Source organism: Nyctereutes procyonoides, unplaced genomic scaffold (assembly GCF_905146905.1).
Source record: "Nyctereutes procyonoides isolate TBG_1078 unplaced genomic scaffold, NYPRO_anot_genome, whole genome shotgun sequence".
NCBI lineage: Eukaryota > Metazoa > Chordata > Mammalia > Carnivora > Canidae > Nyctereutes > Nyctereutes procyonoides.
This window is the reverse complement of record NW_026575030.1, coordinates 899407-926111: the sequence shown is the minus strand read 5'-3', so window position 1 is coordinate 926111 and position 26705 is coordinate 899407. Positions and strand designations below refer to the sequence as shown.

Here is a 26705-nt window from a genome sequence, read left to right as displayed (position 1 = left end):
TGTATTCTTTATACTTTATTTCACCTATCAGAAGGGTACATTTTGATTTTTTTTTACATTTGTGATCTTCTTGGTTAATACCATTAACAAGGAAATCTTTCCCAAGAACAGTGAATCCTAGTAAGTCTTGAATAGCACTGCCAGGATTTCTTGCTTATCTTTTAGTTTTAAGTGGTCTATACCTCAGGATTCTTGCATATTTTCTCATGATCTGAGTTTTATTCTTCCAAAGCTTTTTTTATGTTATTCTCTTTTCTTCTTATGGCAGTTTGTGTCTTCCATTCTTGTTATTAGTTGGTTAGCTTCTGCCTTTTGCCATGCTCTGGACCTGTGATATATGATGAGAAGAACACTGATTTTGACAGTCTAATTAGAGGCCTGTAGAGTTGTACCACATCTCCAAACCTATTTTCTGATAGAGGGAAAGAGGTTTAAGGAATCAAGTGAAATACCACAAATAGAAATACTTTGAAAATGTTAATTTGCCTTTTAGATAATATTGTATCCCTTGTCTGGCATTATCTTTCTTTTATCATTTGTGTAGATGTATCTCTTTCATGAAGTCTCTGAACCCAGCACCTCAGTGTGTCTTTCCATCTTTTTCTCTCATATTTAGTACATATGACCATATTTCATTTCTGTTTTCATACAAGCCGCTTTCACTCCATAGGATACATTATCATTCAGCTAATGGAGTTACTGAATATTTATTGATGACAGTCACCATGTGTTTCTCTAAAGTATTATTTTCTTGGGTTCTTTAAAATTTGTCATATGCTATTCATTAAATGCTGATTAACATTTTTTGCTAACTACATAATAGTGAATACAAAGATGTATAAGGTAAAATTCCTGCCATTGGTGAATTTGTCTTGGGTATTAGACAGAAAAGTAGAGGGTTGGTATAAGGAGTTTGAGAATTGGTTGGACCTTATTTTAAATCTTAGGTCTGCCAGTTTGAACAAGTTTCGTTAATTTCTTCAAGTCTCCGTAAAATAGAGACAAAAATAGTATATACATAGTTATTGAGATGATCAAATGAGATTATGTGTATGTTTGTATATCACATTTAATACGATGTCTATCATATAGTAAATGCTCAATAGTTTTTGCTTAATCATTGATTTATTAAATTATTAAATTGATTTCTAGTTCCTTATTGTCCCTCATCTACGGATTTCCATGATAATTGCAGAGGACCTAAGAGTTTGAAGTACTCTCATTTTAAGTTACTGTTCCATGATCCCACCCTATCTCTTTTGACTTTTTATGCTTATATATTAAAGGATGCTGTAGTCATATATAATTAACTAGAGTCATGTAATTTATTTGATTGAATTACAGGATTATCTTACTTTTCCGAAGAAGTCCAGAAAGTGTTCTAGATTTATTCAGAACTACTTGATGAATTCTAAAACTTAGATGTACTTGCTCTCTTGTATTATCTAATAATTTTAGTACTGATAGTTCCTCCTAAACTTTATTTTTCTATAAACATCTCATTGCAGTTCTTTAGAAGATATCAAACCTTTTCCCCTTATGATGACATGAAGCATACCATTAATATGCAGCTGAAGCTAACATAACTTTATGTTACATGATTCTTAATCCTCCAGAAATATGTCTTCAGAATTTCTTTTTAATTTAATTTTTTTTTTAATGGACTCAATTCTAGAAGGGTGGCAGTTAGGGTGGCACTGTGCGCATATAGTAATATTCTTGTTACTTCTGCAGCTCATTGAGAACAGATATTAGTCTTCTTTAGGCACATAGTGCTTAATATTACAAGGTACAGTTAGTTTTCCTTTCATTCTAGAAGGAATCCTAGGAAAAAAAATTTTTTAATATCCTGGGACATGGAGAGAAGGGAAGAACAAGGCTACCTTTGTAATAGGATTAATTTTTGTCTTGGGTAGAAAAACTGAGTGGTTTCTTTTTCTACTATATCTTATTTATAGCTTTTATGAAAAGAAGTGTACTTTAGTTTGTAGGACTGATGTCTTTTAGTTAAGTGTCAAAAATGAGTAACATTTTTTTTTTTATTTAGGTGATTTTGTCACTGAATTTTTTAAAATTTGCCGTCGAAAGGAGTCAACTGATGAGATTCTTGGTCGATCCACATTTGAGGAAGAAGGGAGAGGTGACCTACTTTCCTTTTTTTTAAGTTACTCTCAAATGTCTAACCCTTTTTGGGGGAATTTTTCCAGTAACTTTTCATCTATTTTCACAGTTGAATTAAGTTGGAAAAGCAAATTTTGATAGACTAGACTGCTACCATCTCTTTTCTGGCTATACCCTGAGCTTAAAATACTAAGCACATTTAATACATTCTTTTTACCAAAAATGTAAGATATTTTGAAAAGTGGGGTTTTAGAGGTTTATTTTTGAACTTCTAGAGAAAAATAATTTGTGTTATACCTTTGTCATTATGAATGCATGTAAAGCTGAATGTATGTATTAAAATTTTATAGTTCTGAGACCATGTAACACTAGTGAAAAGAGTGACTAAAATATTTTACACGATCAGTGGTTTACTCCTCACTTTAAGGTTGGTGATGTAATTTGTATTCGTTTCTATTCTTTTTATAGAAATTGCTGATATAACTCATGCTTTGTCAAAGTTGACAGAGCCAGCACCAGTTCCAATTCATAAATTATCAGTTTCAAATATGGTACACACTGCAAAGAAGAAAATACGAAAACACAGAGGTGTAGAAGAGTCACCACTGAATAATGATGTCCTCAATACTATTCTGTTGGTAACTAAATGTAGTGTCTTTTTATGTCTGTATGCATACTCATTTATTCATTATCTGTTTAGTGCCTTCTATGTGGCAAGCACTGGATTGGGAATATAAAATAAGTAAAACAAAGTCTTCATGTTCAGAGAATTCCCACTAGCTTAATGGAAAGAAGGAAAGGAAACTGTAGTTACAATACCATGTTGCAAGGGAGAAGTCTGGCAAGTTGGCTGTGAGAACACAGCAGAGGGTGCATCTCTCTATCTAGGCACTGGGGATCAGGGAGGGTGTCATAAAGAGGGGTACTTGAGTTGCATCTTGAAGAGGTTTTAGAAACAGGAACAGCAGAGCTATGAGAGAACATATTTGGTATATTGTACAGTGCTTCCCAGGGAGTGGCCGGAGACAAGGCTGGAGAGGTAGCAAGTAACCTGCTATGCTGAAACACTGGGCTTCATCTTGCAGTTTAATATTATTTTGAGCAGAAGGTCAACATCAGAACTGTATTTTTGAAAACTTCATTTCACAAAAGTCTAGGGAAGGTTTTATAGTAAGTATTAGAAGGAGCTAAGGTGTCTCCTAGGTATAGAATGATGGAACAAGCCCAGCCTGGGAACCACATACACGAGGGTTAATCCTTACTATATTATATTATTGAGTAAGTCACTTAATTTCAGTTTTGTCATCTGCCTGGCATATAATAATAGGTCTCTGATAAATGATAGCTGTTCTTACTATAATTGTAGTTATAATCATATTTCTGGCGATTCATGCATTCAGATAATCTTGGGAACAACCTTTGAGTAGTGCAGTGAAAAGAATACTGGACTTGCAACTTGAAGTTAATTTCACCCCAGGCATTAAACTGAAAAAGAATCAGATTTTCAGCTTGTATATCTGTAAGGAGGCAGTAATAGTTGCCTTATACAGTGGTTTTTAGATTAGTATATTGTTTGTAAACGTACCTAGTTGTGGGAGGTGGTACAGAGTAGTTCCTCTAAATTTGAAAAAATGTCCTGTGCATGTTCTGTAACATGTGGCAAAGTATGCATGGTAAAAGGAATCACAAGTCAGTAGTACCACAAAACACTTAGGAAGAAGAGTGATAAAAGGACTGAGAATAAATGTCTTTTTTTTTTTTTTTTTAAGATTTTATTTATTTATTCATGAGAGACCCAGAGAGGTAGAGACACAGTCAGAGGGAGAAATAGGCTCTCTGGAGGGAATCTGATGTGGGTCTTGATCCCAGGACACTGGGATCATAACCCATGCCAGAAGGCAGACAACCACTGGGCCACCCAGGTGCTCCAAGAATAAATTTCTGCAAGAGAAGGCCCCTTCTTTTTTTTTTATTTCTTCAGGCCCCAATGCAGGGCCTGACCCACAACCAAGATAGAGGTCAAGACCTGAACTGAGGGATCCCTGGGTGGCGCAGCGGTTTGGCGCCTGTCTTTGGCCCAGGGCGCGATCCTGGAGACCCGGGATCGAATCCCACATCGGGCTTCCGGTGCATGGAGCCTGCTTCTCCCTCTGCCTATGTCTCTGCCCCCCTCTCTCTCTCTCTCTCTCTGACTATCATAAATAAATAAAAATTAAAAAAAAAAAAAAAAAGACCTGAACTGAGATTAAGAGTCAGATAATTAACCGACTGAGCCACCCAGGCGCCCTGGGAAAGGCCCCTTCTTAATATATATCTTTAGAGATTTTATTCTAGTTGTATAGCTCGGTTGTCATATGCACTGAATTTTTTCTTCTTTTAACATTACTACAAACACATAATAAACAGAAACCATGTAGAAAAGATAAACTAGTCATTACAGATTTAGACTACTTCCCACCTTCTAGGGGTATTATAAAGTTACTGTCTTAAATGTCATATTCTTAATATTTTTTATATGAAAACCTGTGGACTGTATAACTTGATAGAGCCTTGTAACATATGGGTGTTTAAAATTTTTCTCTTGCCTTGTCTGATACTTAGAAATTTAATGACCTTGGATCATAGTGAAGAGGTTTTGCTTTTACATTGGTTAGCTTACAAAACCAGCTGGTTTTAAGAAAAATCTCCGATTTCTAAAATCAATGAAACTATTTCCAGAGAAAAACAAAATGTTTGATATTTTATTGGCCAACTGGCCAGTATAATAAGCACATTTCCACTGTTTTAATAGCAAAACCATTAAAAAATGGAGTTTATATGAGTTATAAATAACAAAGTAGGAAATTTGATTGAAATGTGGTTATTTTTTTTCTTGTCTCTAAGTTCTTATTCCCTGATGCTGCTTCTGAGAAACCGTTAGATGGAAGTTCTTCCACAGACAGCAATAATCCTCTATCAGAGAGTGAAGAATATGTAAGTTGGAGTTTAATATTAAGATATTTAAAATGCTTTGAATTTATTTTTATTTTTTTAAAGATTTTATTTATTTATGAGAAGAACAGAGAGAGAGAGCAGCAGAGACAGAGACAGAGGGAGAAGCAGGCTCCATGCAAGGAACCTGATGTGGGACTCGATCCCATGACTGTGAGTTCACGACCTGAGCCAAAGGCAGATGCTCAACTGCTGAGCCACCCAGGCATCCCAAAATGCATTGAATCTAAGGGGTTGCTGTATTGCTAGTTTAGTAGCATAAGGACCTTTTAAATTTTTTATTTTATTTAAAAAATATATTTGAGAGAGAGCCTTTGTACACACTCTTGTGAATGGGGCTGGAGGGGGGGGACAGTGGGGGACAGAGGAAGAGAGAATCCTCAGTCAGACTTTCTGCTGAGCATGGAGCCCTATGTAAGGCTTCAGCCTAGGACCCTGAAGTCAAAAAATCAAGAGTTGGCCTTTTACCGACTGAGCCACCCAGGTGCCCCAAGGATCTTTTTACTTTAAAAATCACCTTATGAAAATTTGAGTAGAGCTCATGGCCTCCACTCAAATTATATGACCTGTTGTACCTAGTCAATTATATGTATTTTGGGTAGCAAGAACTTTTCTGGAAACAGTGAAAAAGTAGGTATATTGTGCATGATTGTAGGATTTCCCTCATTTTAGGCTTTCTGTAAAATTATCAGATTGATGTTTTGCAATAGATTCTTCTCTGTTTCAAAACTAGACAGTGACTGGAAAACTTTAATGAAGTGTAAAATGTGTAAAATGAAGTAAAATTTTCATGTATTCCTTATCCAAGTCTTTAACAAATTGAGAAATGAGATTTTTAAAAGACAGAGATAAATCAACTATTTTCAGTAGTTACTGTTGGGAAGTGGGATTTCATGAAATGAGGAAAAGCAGAAGCTATATATTTTCAGTTTATACAGTTCTAATTTTATGTTTCTAATTTTGATAAGTGTATACTTATTTATAATTGAAAATTTTTATCTTTTAAAGACCTTATTTATTTGAGAGAGTGAGCACAAGCAAGGGGAGCAGCAGAGGAAGAAACTGACTCCCCATTGAGCAGGGACCCCAATGTGGGGGGTTGATTTTAGAACCCTGAGATCATGATCCGAGCTGAAGGCAGCTGCTTAGCTGACTGAGCCACACAGGTGCCCCTAATGAAAAGTTTATTTTATTTATTTATTTATTTTTATTTACTTATTTTTTTAAAGGTTTTATTTATTTATTCATGAGACAGAGAGAGAGAGAGAGAGAGAGAGAGAGAGAGAGAGAGAGAGGCAGAGACACATGCAGAGGGAGAAGCAGGCTCCATACCAGGAGCCTGATGCGGGATTCGATCCCAGGACTCTGGAGTCATGCCCTGAGCTGAAGGTGGCGCTAAACCGCTGAGCCACCCAGGGATCCCCTGAAAAGTTTTTTAAAACAACACATTTGGAGTACATCTTGAAGATTCCACAGAAGAAATTGAAAGTTCTAACTTTAAGTTTTCTAAACTATAGCCTCAGTTTTTTGATCCTTGCAGATATTTTGAAAACATGGGGCTACCTAAGAACAATTTAGGCAGTAATGTATTAGACATTTGATAAAAGTTGGTTTGGAAGGATAGGTTAATTTTAGTATTAAAATTCCTCCACACAATTATTGATTATACCTGTAAATATGTTATTAACAAGTTTTGCTTTGTTTTTGCTTTGTTAAATTCAGAATCTCTACAATCAGTTCAAATCTGCACCATCTGACAGTTTAACATACAAATTGGCTTTGTGTCTTTGTATGATCAATTTCTACCATGGAGGGTTGAAAGGAGTGGCACATCTCTGGCAGGAATTTGTTCTTGAAATGCGTTTCAGATGGGAAAACAACTTTCTCATTCCAGGGTAATAATTTCAATTTCTGTTTGTATATGTAGGTTTTTGTTTGTTAGCATAATTAGTCTTTTGACCCATTAATTCTCCTCTTCAAAGAATTCTGCCCTAAGAAAGTGGTAAGAAACTTTGGGCATGATTTATATTCAGAGTGTTCATTGTAGCAGATTTATAATAGGGGAAAAAAAGTGAAGCAACCTAAGTACCAAACATAAAAGAATGACATCAATCATGATATATGTCCACAGTGAAAGTTACAGATTTTTTTACAAGTTTTTTCTTTTTTCAAGAATCTTTAATAACAAAAAAATGATCATAATATTTGGAGTAAGTAGAATGTTGTGTATAACAAGTGCTTTCAGTTTTACTGATCTATATTTATAGAAAAATAATTGGGAAGAAATAAAGCCAAATGTTAACATTTGACGTGTGTGAATTTATATTTTTATTTTGTTCTTTATACATTTGTATATTTTCTGAGCCTTCTGTAGTGAACGTAAATTTTTTATAGTTGAAGAGAAAACATTTTTAGAGTTTATAAATTCAGATATTCAATATTACTTGTAATTTTTTTTTTTGTAGAATGTATGTTGACGTTTCACTTAATGAAATAGAAGAGTTTAGTTACCATATATTTCAATATTTCCTGGGTTACTGCTGATCTACATATACTAAAGCAGAATTATGATACAAGTAATATAAAATGGTGATTGAGCCAAAAATATTTACTTTTATGTCATTTGCCAGTCTCTGCTTAGCTGGATTGTCTTTTGGCTGATTTTGGGGAATTCAGTGGTTTAGGACTAGAGGCATGTCAGGCTCCCCTTGGCAAAAGAGAGGTGGAAATAATGTTTTTTTATATTGAGAATTCACTATAATAATTGAGAACTGAGTATGTAATCTAATCTGTTTTGTATGATATGAAATACTGTATGCTAGCTACTTCCAGGGTTGGATTTAGGGACATTTTTTTCATTTTAAGTTCTGTTAACCTGAGAGCTATTACTAGTTTCCTATTATACTTTAAAAAATATATTTGCTATTGATGGACTTGGAAGATAAAACAAATTTTGGTGTTTTAGTTTTATTTGCTCCATCTCAGTTATCTTATATGTTGAAATCTAGATTTGATTTCTTATCAAACGGCTAAAATTTATGGTAGCATAAGAGATTTGCATATCTGAAGCCATTTTACTAAAACTTTCCCACTACTTTATTTGATAGATTAACAAGTGGACCCCCAGACCTAAGATGTTGTTTACTACATCAGAAACTACAGGTAAGGATTTCCCAATGACAGTATCTAAATAAGGTTTCAATTTAATGGGAGTTTATTCTAATACTAAATGTAATAATGGATTATAGGCTATTCTCATCGTGCTGCTGTAGTTTACTTGTGGTCACTGTCATTCACAACAGCGTCCAGGGAAGGGGGTGGACAAGGCAAATTAAATATTGAAGAGGTGGATAGATTTTTACTTTACTGTAACTAATTTAAATATAAATGTTACTTCTCTTTTCTTAAGATGCTAAATTGTTGTATTGAAAGAAAGAAGGCCCGTGATGAGGGGAGAAAAACAAATACTTCAGAAATATACTCAGGGGATACTGGAAAAGCTGGAGACCAGCTGGGGCCAGATAATCTAAAAGACATGGATAAGGAAAAGGGAGAGGTAGGAAAATCTTGGGATTCTTGGAGTGACAGTGAAGAAGAATTTTTTGAATGCCTAAGTGATACCGAAGAACTTAAGGGAAATGGACAAGAGAGTGGCAAGAAAGGAGGACCTAAGGAGGTGGCAAGTTTAAAACCAGAAGGACGACTACATCAGCATGGAAAACTCACACTGCTACATAATGGAGAACCTCTCTACATTCCAGTGACCCAGGTAGGATATCAACTGGCTCTTTAAGTTTTAGTTGTTTGGGTTTTTAAAAAATATTTTATTTATTTATTCATGAGACACACAGAGGCAGAAACACAGGTTGGGGGAGAAGCTTCTTAGTTTTTAGCAAATAAAACTAAAACACCAAAATTTATTTTATCTTCTGAGTCCTTCAACAGCAAATATATTTTTCAGTCAATATAGGACTCGATCCTAGGATTCCGAGATCATGACCTGAGCCAAAGGCAGATAGATGATGGTCAACCACTGAGCCACCCAGGTGCCCCAGGTTTTAGTTGTTTTTATTTTGTTGTTTATTATATCTTCATTCTAGTAGGAAACAATTGCTTTGGGTAGGAGTAATTCTTTAAATAACCTATGTTCAAAGATCTGAGATTTGTAATATAAATAAACTATTGGGTCTTTCAAGTATTTCTTTTCTGAAATTGAGAAATGTTTTGAAGTTTTGGTAGATAGTAGTTCATCATGGTTAAGGTGATCTGTTATTTCTTAAAATGAGTGGCGAGTACACAGCTGTTTAAAAGACAAAATCCAAAAATAGAGAAAGAATAAAAGTAAAAATTCTTTAATTTATATTAGTTTTATCTGTTCAAAGATATGGTTGGAAACCAGTTTACACCATTAGGAAAGAGAACATCAACAACTTGACACCTAAGGAAGAGCAGTAGTTTTGTTGGGTTGTTTTTGCATAAGTAATATGTGAATATGTTTTATTGTGAAAAATTCAGTCTAAAAAAAGTAAAAGCCACTGTCCACTAATTCAACTCTCATTTCTAAAGGTAATCATCATTGTGATTGATTTGGGTTATATTTTCTTATGTCTGTTACTGTACATTGATGTTCATACATGTATATACATATGATACATAGTTTTGTAGATTTTTGGTTTTTTGTTTAAGATTTTATTTATTTTAGAGAGAGAGAGCATGGTGGGGATGGGCAGAAGGAGGGAGAGTCTTAAGCAGGCTTTACTCACTCAGCTCAGTCCCACGACCTTGAGGTCACAACCAGAGCTGAAACCAAGAGTTGGAAGCTCAACTGACTGTGCCACTAGGAGTCTCTGTTTGTTTTTAAATTTGTGCATTGGTGTACAGCTTGTTTAACTATGATGTCTTGGAGATCTTTCTATGACATTACATGTAGATCTACTTTATTCCTTTTTTTTTTAATTTTTATTTATTTATGATAGTCACACACAGAGAGAGAGAGGGGCAGAGACACAGGCAGAGGGAGAAGCAGGCTCCATGTACCGGGAGCCCGATGTGGGATTCGATCCCAGGTCTCCAGGATGGCGCCCTGGGCCAAAGGCAGGTGCTAAACCGCTGGCCACCCAGGGATTCCTACTTTATTCCTTTTTAATTGCTATCTTACATTCTATGTCATAGAAGAGCCATAGTTTATTTAACCATTCCCTTCTTAATGCACAGTATATGTCATTTGCTAGTGTTTGCTATTACACGCTACAGTATAAATTCTTGTAGTTTTTCGCATATTGTGTGTTCACATTTGAATGTTTCTTAAGAAAGTAAGAAATGGATTTGCTGGATAAGCAGATGTACAAAATTCCTGTTCACAAAAGCTGCACCTATTTTACCTTCTGGTCAGTGGTTGAATATATAGGAATAAGGGAATACTGTACTTAGCTTTCCTTTCTCACTTTCTTCTTCACACAAGTCTGCCTTGAGTGCCTAATGTATGCCAATCACTGATCTAGAACTTGGGAATTTAGCAGTAAAGCAGATGGTAAGGTCTTACACTCATGGAACTTATATTCATATTTAATTTTTTATAAACAATTGGATATTATCAGTCATATACATTTTTATCAATATATGGACAAAAGTAGTATCTCAGTGTCTTAGATTGTTTTCCCTGATTTTTGATGAACTTAAGCATCATTCAGTATGTTTATTGGGTATTTTTTCTTTGACTTGCTTATCATTTTTCCTTTAGCTTACTGACCTGTTCTTCTTGATTAATATTAGTCCTTCATATTTTAGGTATAAATACATGTTTGTTATATATATTGTACATGTTTTCTTCTAGTCATTTAAAAGACATTTATTTGCTTGTTTATTGATTTTTAAACTATAAAGTGCACAGATCTTAAGTATACAGCTTGGTGAGTTTTCTCATATTTAAAAATTCAGGTAGCTACCATCTAGGTCAAGGTATGGAAAATTCCCATCATCCTAGAACAGTACTGATCAATAGAACTTGTTGTGAAATAGAAATGAACGTTTTCTCTCTCCAGTCCAGTATTATAGCCATTACCCATTTGTGGCCATTGAGTGCTTGAAATGTGGCTAATGCAACTGAGGAACTGAATTTCTTCTTTTAATAGATTCATTTAAATCTAAATAGCCAGGTGTATTGGATAGCATAGCCCAATACTCCCCTCCAGGTAACTTTTTTTCTAACTTTTTTCACCATAGATTAGTTTTGGAATTATGGAATTAAGGAAATTATATTCTGCTTACTCTTTGGTGTATAAATGGAATCCTACATTTCCTTCTCTTGCACTGAGCTTTTTAAACTACCATATGTGAGATTCATCCATGTTGTTATATAAATCTTATTTGTGTATTTTTTACTCCTTTGATGTGAAATGCCACAATTTGCTTATCAATTCACCTGCTAATGGAATTTGAATTGTTTATAGTTTGAGCTATTACACATATATGAGCATTCTTGCAAGTATCTTTTGGTGAACTTAGGCACTCATTTTCTTTTGTGTGTGTGTGTGTGTGTGTGTGTTTTAAGATTTTATTTATTTACTCATGAGCGACACGGAGAGGCAGAGACACAGGGAGAGAGAGAAGCAGGCTCCATACAGGGAGCCCGACATGAGACTCGATCCTGGGACTCCAGGATCATGCCCTGGGCCGAAGGCAGCATTAAACTACTGAGCCACCCGGGCTGCCCTTTTTTCAAGTTTTAATTAACAGTATTCATTATTTTTAGATTACTAGTTGCATATATGTTGTCTTGGTTTGATTGGGTTAATGAAGAGTTCAAGAAAGTTATTCTGGAAGCTCAAGCTTTATTTTTTTTCAAAAAGCTATACAAACCTCTTTCATTTTATTTTATATATTTTTTTATTTTTAAAAGATTTTATTTATTCATGAGAGACAGAGAGAGACATAGGCAAAGGGAGAAGCAGGAACTTGGTATCATGCCTTGAGCAAAAGTCAGACGCTCAACCACTGAGCCACCCAGGTGCCCCCACCTCATTCATTTTAGATGCTTCATTTTCTACATTCAAATTTATTATCTAAATCTTGAATAATTTTTTTTTTTAGTAGTTCTTTTTTTTTTTTTTTTTTTTAATTTACGATAGTCATACAGAGAGAGAGGCAGAGACACAGGCAGAGGGAGAAGCAGGCTCCATGCACCGGGAGCCCGACGTGGGATTTGATCCCGGGTCTCCAGGATCGCGCCCTGGGCCAAAGGCAGGCGCCAAATCGCTGCGCCACCCAGGGATCCCTAAATCTTGAATAATTTAAAGTTATTTTTTTCTCAGCATGCATCCTATGTATTTAAAAATTCATTTTTATATCTTACATTTAGACAAATCAGGCAGATTTTTAGTCTATTTTACTTTCATTAAAGTTAATCATACTTGAATTGTAATCATTGTATATGTACTTTTTTTTAATAGATTAATTTTTATTGGTGTTCAATTTACCAACATACAGAATAACACCCAGTGCTCATTCCGTCAAGTGTCCCCCTCAGTGCCCGTCACCCATTCACCCCCACCCCCTGCCCTCCTCCCCTTCCACCACCCCTAGTTCATTTCCCAGAGTTAGGAGTCTTTATGTTCTGTCTCCCTTTCTGATATTTCCCACACATTTCTTCTCCCTTCCCTTATATTCCCTTTCACTATTATTCATATTCCCCAAATGAATGAGAACATACACTGTTTGTCCTTCTCCGATTGACTTACTTCACTCAGCATAATACCCTCCAGTTCCATCCACGTTGAAGCAAATGGTGGGTATTTGTCGTTTCTAATGGCTGAGTAATATTCCATTGTATTATGTATATGTACTTAAATAAAATGGTTGGAATTCAAAATGATTCCAGTTGAAACACTTAAAATTTCACACGTTAGAAGTTAGCTTAAAATGTGCCATTAATCAATTGCCCACTTTATATACACAAAAATAAGACTTTATGTAGATCCTTGCTCCATAAGAATTTAAACAGTTTCATATTTCTTTCATGTAAACTTAGTTCAATCTAGAATTTATGTCTTGGAAAAGCTTAGACTTTACCTAGTGTTTCTAGAGCCAGGCCTAGAAGAGAAACCTGTGGAGAATCTGTTAGAGCAAGAGTCCTTAACCAGTAGATTGAACCAAACTAGTAGTTCTCAAAGTCAGCTTCAGGTAGATGTTTGAGATTCTCTCTTCAGTTTGACATGTGGTAGTTTTGCAACTTGATTTTGAGTAAGGCACTTATCTCTTTACCTCAGTTTCATCAGTTGTAAAATACTCTGACCTCAGTGATCACATGGCATCATGTATATGATAAAGCTTTGGGCATATTTAGAAGTGGTAGCTTTGAAAGTGTGTGGTCCTTGGCTACTTGCTGCTTATATTCCTCTTAGTCATATTCTTCTTTACTTATAGTTGGCCTGAGATTTCCAGGTAGGAGGGTTATCAGTATCTTTTCAGTGTCCTGTTCCTTTCCTGTCATCCTGAGATTTCAAGGCTATAGGAAAATGAAAAGTAGCTCCTTCCTAGTGAAAAGACTGAAGGCCTCTGCTCTTGTCACCTCTTTATTGGGGGTTTATCTAATTTTTAAATTTGTGATATTTTTATATCAGTGTGAAGCTTATAATTTAAACCTAAATATTTTGTCTCTAATTGCTAGCATTTACTGAGTATGTGCCAGGACTTTTTTCTTGACAAGAAAGAGTCACAGAAAGTTTGTGCGCCCAAAGACACAGAGCTGGGATTCAAACACACACCTTGTTTCTAGAGCCCAAGCTCTTAACTATTGTGTCATATTGCCTTACTGTTATTCAACTCTATCAGTGTGAGACTTTAAGCTTGATGCATGTTCATTGTACAGAAAAGGAAACAAAAACTCGTAATTCCATAATCTACAGATAATCACTATTAGAGCAGTTCCTTTCCATTTTTCCTGTATTAAACAATTTTCCTATCACTATACATTCAAGTCTTTCCAATTCTCACACATTCTAAGTAATGCTATAGTGCTATTTCTAGAAGTAGATGATTGGGTCAGAGGGCATGATCATAAATGCCAATATTGATTCCCAGATTGTCATCTAGAAAAGCTTATACATTATATTCTCTTCAGCAGTGTGTGAAAGTGCCCCGTTTAGATTTGTTACAAAAATGAAGATGATAGAAAGTTACGTTTTTTTGTTTGTTGCTCTGTGTTTTGAATATCTTAGCTTTACCATGCTCCTACTTTATTTTTGACAGGTTATTTGTGAAAATTATTTATCTTAACGACAGTGGTTCTCAACTAGGGAGTGATTTTTTGCCCCCAGGAATGTTTGGTGATGCCTGGGAACATTTTTTATTGTCATGAGGTGGAGTAGTGCTATAGGCATATAATAGGTAGAGGCCATAGACACTGTTAAACATCCTACAGTGCATAGGACAGCCCACCGCAAAGAATTATCCAGTCTAAAATGTCAGTAGTGCTGAGGCTATAAAACTCTGCTTTATAGTTCTTAAAATCTAGAAGGAAAGTATTTATTGGCAAGATGCACTAAACACTTCTTCTGGGCTTTATCTTATTATCTAGGAATAGAAAAGTCCATGGTTGTTGTTGTTTTTGTTTTTGTTTTTGTTTTTGTTTTTTTTTTGGCTTTAACAATGAAGCAGGCAAGCTTTCTTTGGTTAGTCTCTAGATTGTTGAGTGCTTCATTTCAAATATAAAATTGAATGGAATCAATTCTTAGAGAACTTTCCTAAGCCCCTTTGAACAGTTTGGAATGTTTTCTGTCACTCTCATAATGATTCTACAGTTATATCTTCCTTTAGATTTGCCTTAGCTTCTTTTTTATCTGGGGTTACCATTAACATCTATAATATCTCTGATTATTAAAAATCCAAAAACCTCTGGTGGGAATTAATAATTAGAGTATCTTTGGAACCTGAACTCAAAAGCAGCTTTTCCAACATAAAACTTAATTATTTGGGGTCTTTTAGTTGAAATTCAATTAATTTGCCTTTATTTTAATTTTCATATTTATCAGTTTTTTCCTTTTGTGAGTTACAGTAAAAACATGGTTGTAACTAATGATGGCATATATAAACATATCATTAGGACTTCCCTTCTTATCATTAATAGGCTGGAAAATGTTCAGTGTACCCAAATTCCTCTGTCTTTTATTAATCCTTATCAAGGGAAACATAATGTTAATTGTGGGGAGGGGGATGCTGAGAGTCATATTTATTATTAATTTGTTAATTTTGTATGTAGATTCCAAAAGACTGGTGAATTTCTTTGAATTTTTAAAAATATAGATCTTGTGACTGCTAGAGCTGGTATAATTGTTGTCTTCATTCCTATTTTTATACTTCTGCTTTTTCTAAAAAAAACAAAAAAGCTGTTCATGAGCTTTGTCCTTTTGTGCTTCATAGGAACCAGCACCTATGACAGAAGATCTGCTAGAAGAGCAGTCGGAGGTTCTAGCTAAATTGGGTACATCAGCAGAAGGGGCTCACCTCCGAGCACGCATGCAGAGTGCCTGTCTGCTCTCAGATATGGAATCTTTTAAGGTGGGTCACACTGTCAGAGTTTGGGAGTCTATTTTGAGCTATTCTGGGATGAAGCTGTGAAAGTCACTCTCTAAAGTGGTGTGAAGGCCTGAATGTCTTTTTTATTAAACGTTTTGGTTTCTCAGTAGTTACAACAACCTACATTTATCTCCTAAAGGTCATAGTCAGACTTGCTTCTTAATTTAAAAGAAAGGAACAATCTTTGAATAGTAGTTGAAAGTTGAGAATTGAATCATTTCTGTATATGCATTGGGATGTTTCTCTCTTTTGTGTGTGTTTAAGCTGTGGCTTTTAGGAAACCCTTAGGATTTGACATAAGCTGTGTCATTCAACAAACCTTTTGATTGCCTACTCTGTGACTTGCACTGTGATTAGATAAGTAGGAAATACAATGTTTATCCTCAATTATAGTCTATTGAGGTTTTGGAGGGGGATAGGTAAATAATTATGTGATGAGTTCACTTGTGAAGGCAATGTCAAAAAGGTGACTGAGTATGCTGTGTGGGTCATGGAAGGTTTCTCAGAAGAATCACCATTTAGGATGAGTAGGCATTTGCTACCCGGAGAAGAACATTTAACTTTAATTATAAGGCCTGTATTAGAACATAGAGGATTCAGAGAATGGTGACATTTAGCTTATTAGCTTAAAAACCCAGAGATGAAGAAAAGTCTTTTATTTTCAAATTACTTATTCTTGAAAGATGAGGTAAAGCCATGTATATTAAAAACAACAACCACAAAACAACCAAGTAGGTAGTCGGCCTTCCTTGTGCCTCTTGCTGCTACTCTGAACTGTCTCCCATGCCCACATTTTCCTCCTTGACCTGCTGCTACCTGTGATGGCCTCCATCTCCCCATACCCATAGCCTCCAGTCAGTCCTGCTTTTGTGCTCTATGCCAGCCTGAGTTTGATTTTTTCAATATCAATACCCTGTGAAAACCTATGTCACTTTTATCTTCCCTGTTAGCAGATTTTAGTGACAGTAAAAGGAAATGCTTTTATTCTCTGCTTATTTCCCCCATCTTTACCAAAAGAAAAAAGTGTCTTCAGTAAATCTCTTGAGAGGTAGGTACATGTTTTTCATAGAGACTAAAAAGATACGGGAAGCCTATGAATTTTGTTCTGCCATGAGACAAGAAAGAGAGACATATTGTTTTAAAACAGATAGTTGGTATAGTGGTTAAAGAGAAGACAGTTGGCTCTCAGGGCATGTGTTAAATCAAAAAGGTAGAAAAGGGTGTATATGCATAGTGGGACCTCTGCAGCAGCTGTATTCCTACCTGACCTCTAACTGCCTTCTTATTTATCTATCCCTGTCCTGCTACAGCATTCTTTACAGAGACAGCAGAGGAAATTACAAATTGGAACTGTAAAAGTTTTCCTTATAGAAACATTTTGGCTCCTCATGGGAAGGTTCTGTATAATTCCAACACTACCTCAGCAAAATTGGGTTCATTAGACTCTTTTTAGACTAACTTGAGTACCTACAGATCTCTTAAAACATTGGTTTTTTTTTTAATATTTATTTATTTATGATAGACATAGAGAGGCAGAGACACAGGAGGAGGGAGAAGCAGGCTCCATGCCAGGAGCCTGACGCGGGACTTGATCCCGGGACTCCAGGATCGCGCCCTGGGCCAAAGGCAGGCGCTAAACCACTGAGCCACCCTGGGATCCCCTTAAAACATTGTTTTAATGAGAAGATTGTATTTCAAATAACCAGCTTATACATCTGCCTCTGCCTGTGTGTGAATCAGTTAATATATTTAAGGAAATACAGTCACTCTAAAATAAACATGCAAAAAAAAAAAATAAACATGGTTGCCTTTCCCTTTTATATAGGGCTGATTTGTTGTTAGGGGCCTTAGGAGAGTCTGCAAAGCTTTGGATGAGTGCTGATATGTACTGCGGTACCGACAACTCGGAATTCCAGAAGGATAGGGCCTGTTCTTGAGCATGCCCTTGGAGTACATTCTTGTAATGGTAGAAAGAAGATAAGCCATAGCTGAAGTGAGCCTTGACCCTCTCCTGGTAGCTGTATGTTCAGTCTGGTACAGTATGCCTAGGCAGAAGGAAGAATTTTTGTAGGAAAGGTTTTTTTTTTTTTTTTTTTTTAAACTTCTGTGGTACAGGAGTTCAGTATTATTTTCTTTAAATTCATTCTCTTTTCTCAAGGTCTGTCTCAAGTTCCTAAGATGTGTTTATGTGGGTATGGTGTTGCCTGATCAATATCCAGTTCTTTGTACATGAATCCTGAGTCATGCAGCAATCTTGATCCATTGCTGTTCACAGCATTTTTTTGTTGTCATGATGCCATAGTCCTTAGAAATTTATGTTGTTGACTCTCAGTTAAGGACTTCCTTTGAGTCTTCATCCTTCAGGGGGATTTCCTAAATTGTTAAGGATGGTGAAGCTGATAGACAATAAGCTCAATGAGGAGAAAAGGGCAGTTTTGCACCTCACATTTAAGACTGACTTTCTTATATCCATTTTCATTTTGGTCAGAGGTTAATTTAAAAAAGGAAGAAAGTGATCTGCTTATTAGCACTTCCTTGTTAATGTTTATATTACTTAACTATTTTAGGCAATAAAATAGTTCTCAGCAGAAAGTATATGTTGTGGTAGAGAATTTAACCAAAAAGGCATGTGTTTAATGTGTGCACACATCCTTTGAGTGTGTGTGTCAATGTATGTGTATCTAACTCCATCCTTAGTACTCTACTAATACATCACTGGACACTTGGCAAAAAGACCTCCATGCCTTACTAACACTGTGAAGCCTCTACTTTTTTTTTTTCCAGGCTTGAATGTAGAAATACTTAATGAATTTTGGCATGTATCATCATTAATTCTATAGATTTACCCACTAAATAAAAGTTTAGTTAGTTGGTTTCAGAAACCTGAAAAGCAATAGTTTGAATTCTAATTCCTTACCAGGACAAAAGCAGTTTATGTGATGGTAATTTGTTATATAAAGCACAATAATGTGATGACTGAATAAAACATTTCTGAAGTTCACTGATACTTATTGCAGTGCCAGTATTGATTTATTGAGGGGAAAAAAGCAGTAGAACTTTTCTTTTATTGCATTATTATTCTTTTCATGTTGTGTGTTATTTAATTACTTGAGCTTATTTGATACTTTTCCTAGTATTGAGTAGTTACTGTCTTATAATTTTAAACTAACTTATATAACTTATAATACACTTAAGAGAATTATTTTCATTTCACATCAATTTTTTATTTCTAAGTTCATCAAATTTTTCTTTTTCTGTAAAATGGAGACAGTGAAAGAAAATGCTTTGGTACTTTGAACATCTGACCTGTTTTAAAGAAAATATCCAAACTCATGTCACATATTAGATTTTGTAAAGATTAGATAAGCATTTTGTGAAAGTATGATTTTGTGAACCGGTTTATCACTAACTGTTGATTTTTATTTGATTCTGCTGAATTTTTTTGCCATATTTTAGGCAGCTAATCCAGGTTGTTTTCTGGAAGATTTTGTGAGGTGGTACTCACCCCGGGATTATATTGAAGAGGAAGTTGTTGATGAAAAGGGCAACATGGTTCTGAAAGGAGAACTGAGTGCCCGAATGAAGATTCCAAGCAATATGTGGGTAGAAGCTTGGGAAACTGCTAAGCCAATTCCTGCTAGAAGGCAGAGGAGACTTTTTGATGATACACGGGAAGCAGAAAAGGTAACTGAGGTTTGAGTATCTAATACTAGAAAGCTAACTATTGTTCCAGCATTTTAAAAACTCACTATAATAGACGTGAAACCTTTGGATGTACTTGAGAAGTAAAGCATTGAAATTTAATGGGCCTTTTATGTATCTGCTATTCACATTAAAGATTTTAGAACTAGTTGCAAATAGGCCAGAGAATAAAATGTGTATATATAGAATACTTATCATTGGACTGTCTTATGGTATATGTCAAAAGCCTTAAAGATGGTCACATCTTTTGACCTAGCAGTTCTACCACCAAAAATTTATTAAGAAAATAAGAAATACATTAAGATTTATGTATAAGAGCAAGGTTCAGCAAAGTTTTCTAGTGAAAAAGTAGATATAACAAAAGTTTCTAAGATAAGTCTTCATTCAAAAACTTACGGGATAATCATTTGGTGGACTGCTTTGTAATTATTAAACATTTGGAGTTCTGGAGAATAGTGACAGCCATCTGATAAGAAATTGTCCTACACACTCTCCTACCCGGGTCCCCCAAAACTCCATGAAATTAGTAAGAAAATTAATCTATGCCTTCAGCATTACTAAGATACATGGAGACTATAGTGACCTTCAAATTAACTTTGAGAAATAAGCCAAATTTCAGTGGAGTTCCTAGTGCTGTAAGCCTGTGTGCAGAGACTGGGGGCAGGGAGTCTTAAGAAGAAGAGCTGAGGGATATAGAAGACTTAGATGGAGCACAGAGTCATCCCAGAAGGAGAGATCATAACATTAATACTCAGTTCAAAATACTCAGTGCAGGTTTAACTTAAAGGGATTTGAAGGGGCTTGAAGTGGGGAAGAATACAAGTGGACACTCTGAGAGACACTGCCTTGGGAACAACCAGTTACATAGAGAAGGAATGATATGGCTTTGAGATAAAGGAATGATGGGAAAAAAGGAATACGGGGAAAATTAGGGATCCTGCAGAAACACAAGAGAAATAAGACCTATCAACCTTCATTACCCCCACCCCAATCCATTAAAGAAATGGTACAGAAGAGGGCACTTTTAAACTGTGGCATGACTAGGATTAGTAAAGAGCAGACCATATCCATATAAAACTACTATTTAAAAATAGCAGAAAATGCAGAGTTGATTATTTCAGCTAATGAAAGCATTTCCCAGAAAATTGACCATGATGCGGAAAAAAATTGTAATACTCCATGAGGTTACATTTCCTCAAACCAGCATGGGGGATATGAAAAATCATATTATCAGAAATACTTAAACTAACAGCTGAAATGGACCAAAAAACCCCACAAAGAAATGAAACCACAACTGATTTACCTCAGGATAGAAGGAGAAGAATAAGATAACCATATCAAAAATAAAGACTAAATTACAAAGGGCCCAAAGGAGAATAGATTTACATTTAAATTTAGTAAAAGGCATCAAGGAAAAGCAGCAAAAGCAGCCAGGAGAACAAAAATGGATGATGAGTAAAAGGAGTTGAAGAGAAGCTAGTAGAAGTTGAAGGATAGGAAAAGTAAGAATAATATTCATTTTATCCATCTTTGATGAAGAAAAACCAAAACACTAGAATAGAACTACTATTTGAAACTGCAATCCAAGAAAACTTTCTGGAAATAAAAGAAAACCAGAGTTTGCATATTGAAAGGGCTCGTTCACTGGGTGCAGGCGAAAATGCACCATAAATAATGAACTCCAAAATAAATCACTACAAAACTATTAGAACTTAAATATTTAAAGGAAAAAAGATTCTCGGAACTTTTGGCAAAAGATGAAAATAACTTAAGAGGGAAAGAGAGGCAGGCAGGTGTCAGATTTCCCAAAAGCAAGGGAACTTTTAAGACATGTAAGCAAAAAGTACAAACCAAAGATTTATATCTCACCAAGGTGTCCAAATAAGGCTCTAAGAAAATTTTCTCTGAGGTTTTGCACATGCAAATTTTTGTTCACATGCACCCTTTTTGAGGAATCCACTAGAGTTGCCCTAATAGAACTTTCTGTGGTGTTAAAAACATTCTATAGCTGTGATGTCCAAACAACTAGTGGCCATATGTGGATCTAATGAACACTTGAAATGTGGCTAATATACCATAGGAACTGAATTTTTAAATGGCTGCATGTGGCTAGTTGCTGCCTTATTAAACAGCATCATATAGGAGGATGAACTTGATCTAACCAAAATATAACTGGAGAAACTTTGGCAAAAGACCAATGGTGAGCATTTAATTTTTTAAGTTTTAGAACTAAGACTAAAACTAGGTGAGGATATGGGTAGAAGAATATGTAAATATTGTGTATTAGGACAAAGTAGAATGCATCTAAAAAGTTGGGACAAAAAAAGGAGAGAGAAGAGGGGAAAGTAGAATGAGATCACTGACTTACATAGATAATAGGTGGTGATCAGAGGATACCATTTAAAATTGTCAGACCAGATTATAAAACACTTAAAGGGAGGGAATTAAGGGACAGCATAAAAAGTATTACCATGGAGATACCTACTAGAATAAAAATATAAACCTTTACTACTGGCAGAGTTTTGTAGAAAGCAAAGAACATACACCAAATAGAGAAACACACATGATAACAATCAAGTACAGGATAGTAAGTTATATAAAACCCAACTCCACTACAAACCAGGGCTTCAGTGATTCAAAAAGGCTACAAAATCAGAATGGATAAAATAAAGATAAGAAATAACAAGTGTTGACAGGATGTGGAGAAAAAGGAACCCTCATACACAGTTGGTGGGAGTGCAAATTGGTACATCCACTGTGGAAAACAGTATGGAGACTCCTCAAAAAACTAATAATAGAATTAACATGCAATCCAGTAATTACCCTACTGAGTATTTACCCAAAGGAAATGAAATCACTAATTTTAAAAGATGGCATGCAACCCTATGTTTATGTGGCATACTTTTCAACAGCTAAGATATGGAAGCAACCAAGTGTCTATTGAGAGATGAACGAATAAAGAAAGATGATGTTATATATATATCTACAGTAGAATACTACTCAGCCATAAAGAATGAACTCTTGCCATTTGCAACAACATGGATGGACCCAGAGGATGTAATACTGCGTGAAATAGGTTAGAGAAAGACAAATACTCATATCATTTCGTGCATATATGGAATTTAAGAAACAAAACAAATTAAGAGGAGAGAAAAAAAGCCCTAGATTCTTAACTATAGAGAACTAATGGTTGCCAAAGGAAAGATGGGTGGGATTGAGAGTAAAAGGTTAAAGAGGATTAAGAGTACTTCTCTTGATGATTACTGAGGAGTGGATAGAATTGTTGAATCACTATACTGTATAACTAAAACTAATATAACACTGTATGTTAGTTATGCTTAAAAAAACTAATGAAATAAAATACATAGAATAGAAATAGGATCAGGGTAAGGGGATAGCCAAATTATTCTTTCAGTTTTCTGCCAATGTCTAATTATATAATTAAATTTTATTTTATCACACATACAAAAAGAAGGTCACAAATTAACCCTGGGCAAAGACTTACTAGGTACATGAAAGCAATAAAGAAAGCAGGTGTTATGATCCTAATACGAAATAAAGTATAATTGAAGCAAAAAAGCATTAAATGACACAAAGATTCTTTATAATCTTAACGTGGTATTTCTCAGTGAGGATACAAGATTTGTTAATGTTTATACACTAGATAACACAGTAGCCATCTATAAAAATAGGAAATCACAGGAGAAAGGGGAGAATCAGATTGAAACACACTAATAACAGGATGTTGAACAAATTCCTCTCAATACAGGACAGTCAAGTAGACAAAACTAAGGAAAGATCTAAACAAGATAATAAGGTTCATCTTTTAAATATATCTCAAACACTACACCTTGACAGTAGAGACTATACCTTCTTTTCACACACACGTGGAAAATTCACAAAAACTGATAGTATATTAGGGCCCAAAGAGAACATCAGCAGGATTCATAATAGAAATATAACCAGTACTATGATGATCTCTGCAATAAAACTAAGGATTAAAAATAATACAACAGCAACAAAAAACTAGGCCTTCTACCTGGAAATATAAAAACCTTAGTTAACTCTTGGGTAAAGGAGAAATACTAAGATTTCTGAAAAATAATGCAAACACTACATATCTGAACCTCTAAGATATATTTTAGGAGTGATCAAAGGAAAATCCATAGATCTAAATACTTGCATCAAGAAGAAACAAAAGAGGGGCACCTGGGTGGCTCAGTGGTTAAATGTCTGCCTTTGGCTCAGGTCATGATCCCAGGAGTCCTCGGATTGAGTTGCACATCAGGCTTCCTGTAGGGAGCCTCCCTCTGCCTCTCTGTCTACCTCTCTCTCTCTGTGTTTCTCATAAACAAATAAAAAAATCTTTAAAAGACAAGAAAAATAGAAGAATGAAAATTATTGAATTAATAAATTTCTAATTCAAGAAGTTAGAGAAAGAACAAAATAAAACCAAAGAAAACAAAAGGAAGGCAGAGATAAAGATAAAAGTGATGAAGTAGAGAAGGAAAAAAACCTGATTAGTCAATCTGGTTTTATTTGAAAAAATAGATACATGGTTGATTGCTTTAATCAGAGAGGGAAAAGCATGCATATACCAAATAAGAAATGACAAAAAGTGCCAATAACTACTGATACGGAGGAAATAGTTAAAAAAAAAAAAGACCAATACTTTGTATGATTCTGTATATAAATTTGTATAAATTTGAAAACCAAATGAAATGGATGCTTAGAAAAATGCAGTATATCAAAAATGACTAAAGACAGAAAATGTAAACAGACCAGTTTCCATAGAAGAAATAGACACAGTTATCAAGAAATGACCCCATAAAAAACCACCAGGCCTACATGGTTTCACAGAGGAATTCATCTAAATGTTGAGAGACCAGATATTCCCAGTGCTGCTTAAATTGTTTCGGTATATAGCAGTCGGAGGAAATTTCCCAACATCTTTTTTTTTTTAATTTATTTATTCATGACAGAGAGAGAGAAAGAGAGAGAGAGAGAGGCAGAGAAACAGGCAGAGGGAGAAGTAGGCTCCATGCAGGAAGCCCGATGTGGGACTCGATCCCAGGTCACCAGGATCATGCCCTGGGCTAAAGGCGACGCTAAACCATTGAGCCAGCCAGGCTGCCCATCCCAACATCTTTTATTAGAAATGTTGACTATAACATTGATCCCTAAGTCTGATAAAAGTAGCATGTAAAAAAAAACATACAGAACAGTAATATTTAAGAAATTGAATGCAAAATCCTAAGTGAACAGACTCTTGCCACTGTAAAAAAAAAAAAAAAGTACATGTCAACTGAGTGGAACAACGATTATTTGGAAATTGAGGGTGACAGACATTAAGGAGGGCACAGGATAAGATGAGCACTGGGTGTTATATGTTGGCAGATTGAATTTAAATATATATAAAAAAGGAATCGACTTAGTAATTTCATTAATAGATTTAAACAGAAAATATGGGATCCCTGGGTGGCGCAGCGGTTTGGCGCCTGCCTTTGGCCCAGGGCGCGATCCTGGAGACCCGGGATCGAATCCCACGTCGGGCTCCCGGTGCATGGAGCCTGCTTCTCCCTCTGCCTGTGTCTCTGCCTCTCTCTCTCTCTCTCTCTCTCTCTCTCTCTGTGACTATCATAAATAAATAAATTAATTAAAAAAAAATAAACAGGGATCCCTGGGTGGCGCAGCAGTTTGGCGCCTGCCTTTGGCCCAGGGCGCGATCCTGGAGACCCCGGATCGAATCCCACATAGGGCTCCCGGTGCATGGAGCCTGCTTCTCCCTCTGCCTGTGTCTCTGCCTCTCTCTCTCTGTGACTATCATAAATAAATAAAAATTAAAAAAAAAAAAAAAAATAAACAAAATATATCATTTCCATATATACTGAATACGTCTTTGATAAAATTTAATACTCATTCCTAATGAAATTGAGAAATAAGGTTAGGTGGATACTTTCTTAAAATGAAAAATATATATAGACCTCAGTCCTAAACACAGTGTCTTAGTGGGAGGAAGGAACCCTAGAGGTATTCTCACTAAGGTCAGCAATGAGGCAGTGGTGCCTACTATCTCCCCTTCCTTTTTATGTTATTCTGAAGGTGTTAGCTTCTGTAATTAGAAAAGAGAAAGCAGGGATCCCTGGGTGGCGCAGCGGTTTGGCGCCTGCCTTTGGCCTGGAGCGCGATCCTGGAGACCCTGGATCGAATCCCACATCGGGCTCCTGGTGCATGGAGCCTGCTTCTCCCTCTGCCTGTGTCTCTGCCTCTCTCTCTCTCTGTGACTATCATAAATAAATAAAAAAATTAAAAAAAAAAAAAAAAAAAAAGAAAAGAGAAAGCAGAGGCATAGGACTTGAAAAGAAGAACTATTTATAGGTGGTGTGACAGTATACCTAGAAAAAATCGAAAGTTCATGATAAAAGTAATTCAGACAGAAGAATTCAGCAAGGTAGTAGGATTTTAGGTTAATACATATCTAGCAGCATTCGTATACACAAATAATAACCATTCTGAAGATGTAAATGACATTTTCTCTTTACTATAAGAGAAAAAAATGGTAGATACCTAGAAATAAACCTAACCAGAAATGTTAGAAATATGATTAAAGAAAACACAATACTCTTGAAAAACACACTCGAACAAATAGATATTGCTTGTTCTTATTTAGGAAGTTTCAGCATCATTAAGGTCAGTTCTCTAAATTAATTTATAAATTTAATGCAGTCCCAGTAAGTTACCAAAAGTCCTTACTATGGAGCCAGACAAGTTGATACTCAAATTTATTTGTAAAAATAAACATGCAGACTTAGGACTCAGGAGTTTGAAGAGTGACTGTTAGTGGGTTTCTTTTTGAGGTGATGGAAATATTGTAAAACTGAATGCGATATTGGTTGTACAGCTCTGTACACTTTAAATGGGTGCACTATTTTAAAAAAGCATGCAAGAGTAGCTAAAAACAGGTAGAAAAGAGCAATAAGGTAAGTGAATGAGGGGAAGAGGAAGGGCAACTAACTCAACCATATACTGAAGCATAGTACACATCCTTACTATTTAAATAATGTGATAATGGTGCATAACTAGACAGCCCAGTGATACAGAAGAGAAAGTCCATAGATATATATATAGAAATCTAGTATATGATAAAGATAGCATCTCAAATCACTGGTATAGATGGAGCTTTTATTTATTTTACTTTATGTTTTAGAGGTGGGTAGAGGGGCAGAGGGAGAGGGAGAATCTTAAGCATGCTGTGCTTGGAGCCTGACTCAGGGCTTGAGGAGGGGGCTCCATTTCCCAACCCTGAGATCATGACCTGA

At 35.5% G+C, this 26705-nt stretch overlaps 1 protein-coding gene across 3 annotated transcripts in view; it reads left to right on the top strand.

Moving 5' to 3' along the window:
- The window catches only part of RAB3GAP1 (RAB3 GTPase activating protein catalytic subunit 1), a 97151-nt gene that overhangs the window by 55909 nt on the left and 14537 nt on the right, over positions 1–26705 (top strand). For all 3 annotated transcript variants that reach the window (XM_055316179.1, XM_055316180.1, XM_055316181.1), the window contains 8 exons: positions 2048–2140; positions 2590–2759; positions 5005–5094; positions 6835–7007; positions 8220–8274; positions 8522–8881; positions 15529–15666; positions 19141–19368. In XM_055316179.1, the coding sequence (XP_055172154.1) occupies positions 2048–2140; positions 2590–2759; positions 5005–5094; positions 6835–7007; positions 8220–8274; positions 8522–8881; positions 15529–15666; positions 19141–19368 (1307 nt within the window). The remainder of the gene's footprint in view (positions 1–2047; positions 2141–2589; positions 2760–5004; positions 5095–6834; positions 7008–8219; positions 8275–8521; positions 8882–15528; positions 15667–19140; positions 19369–26705) is intronic.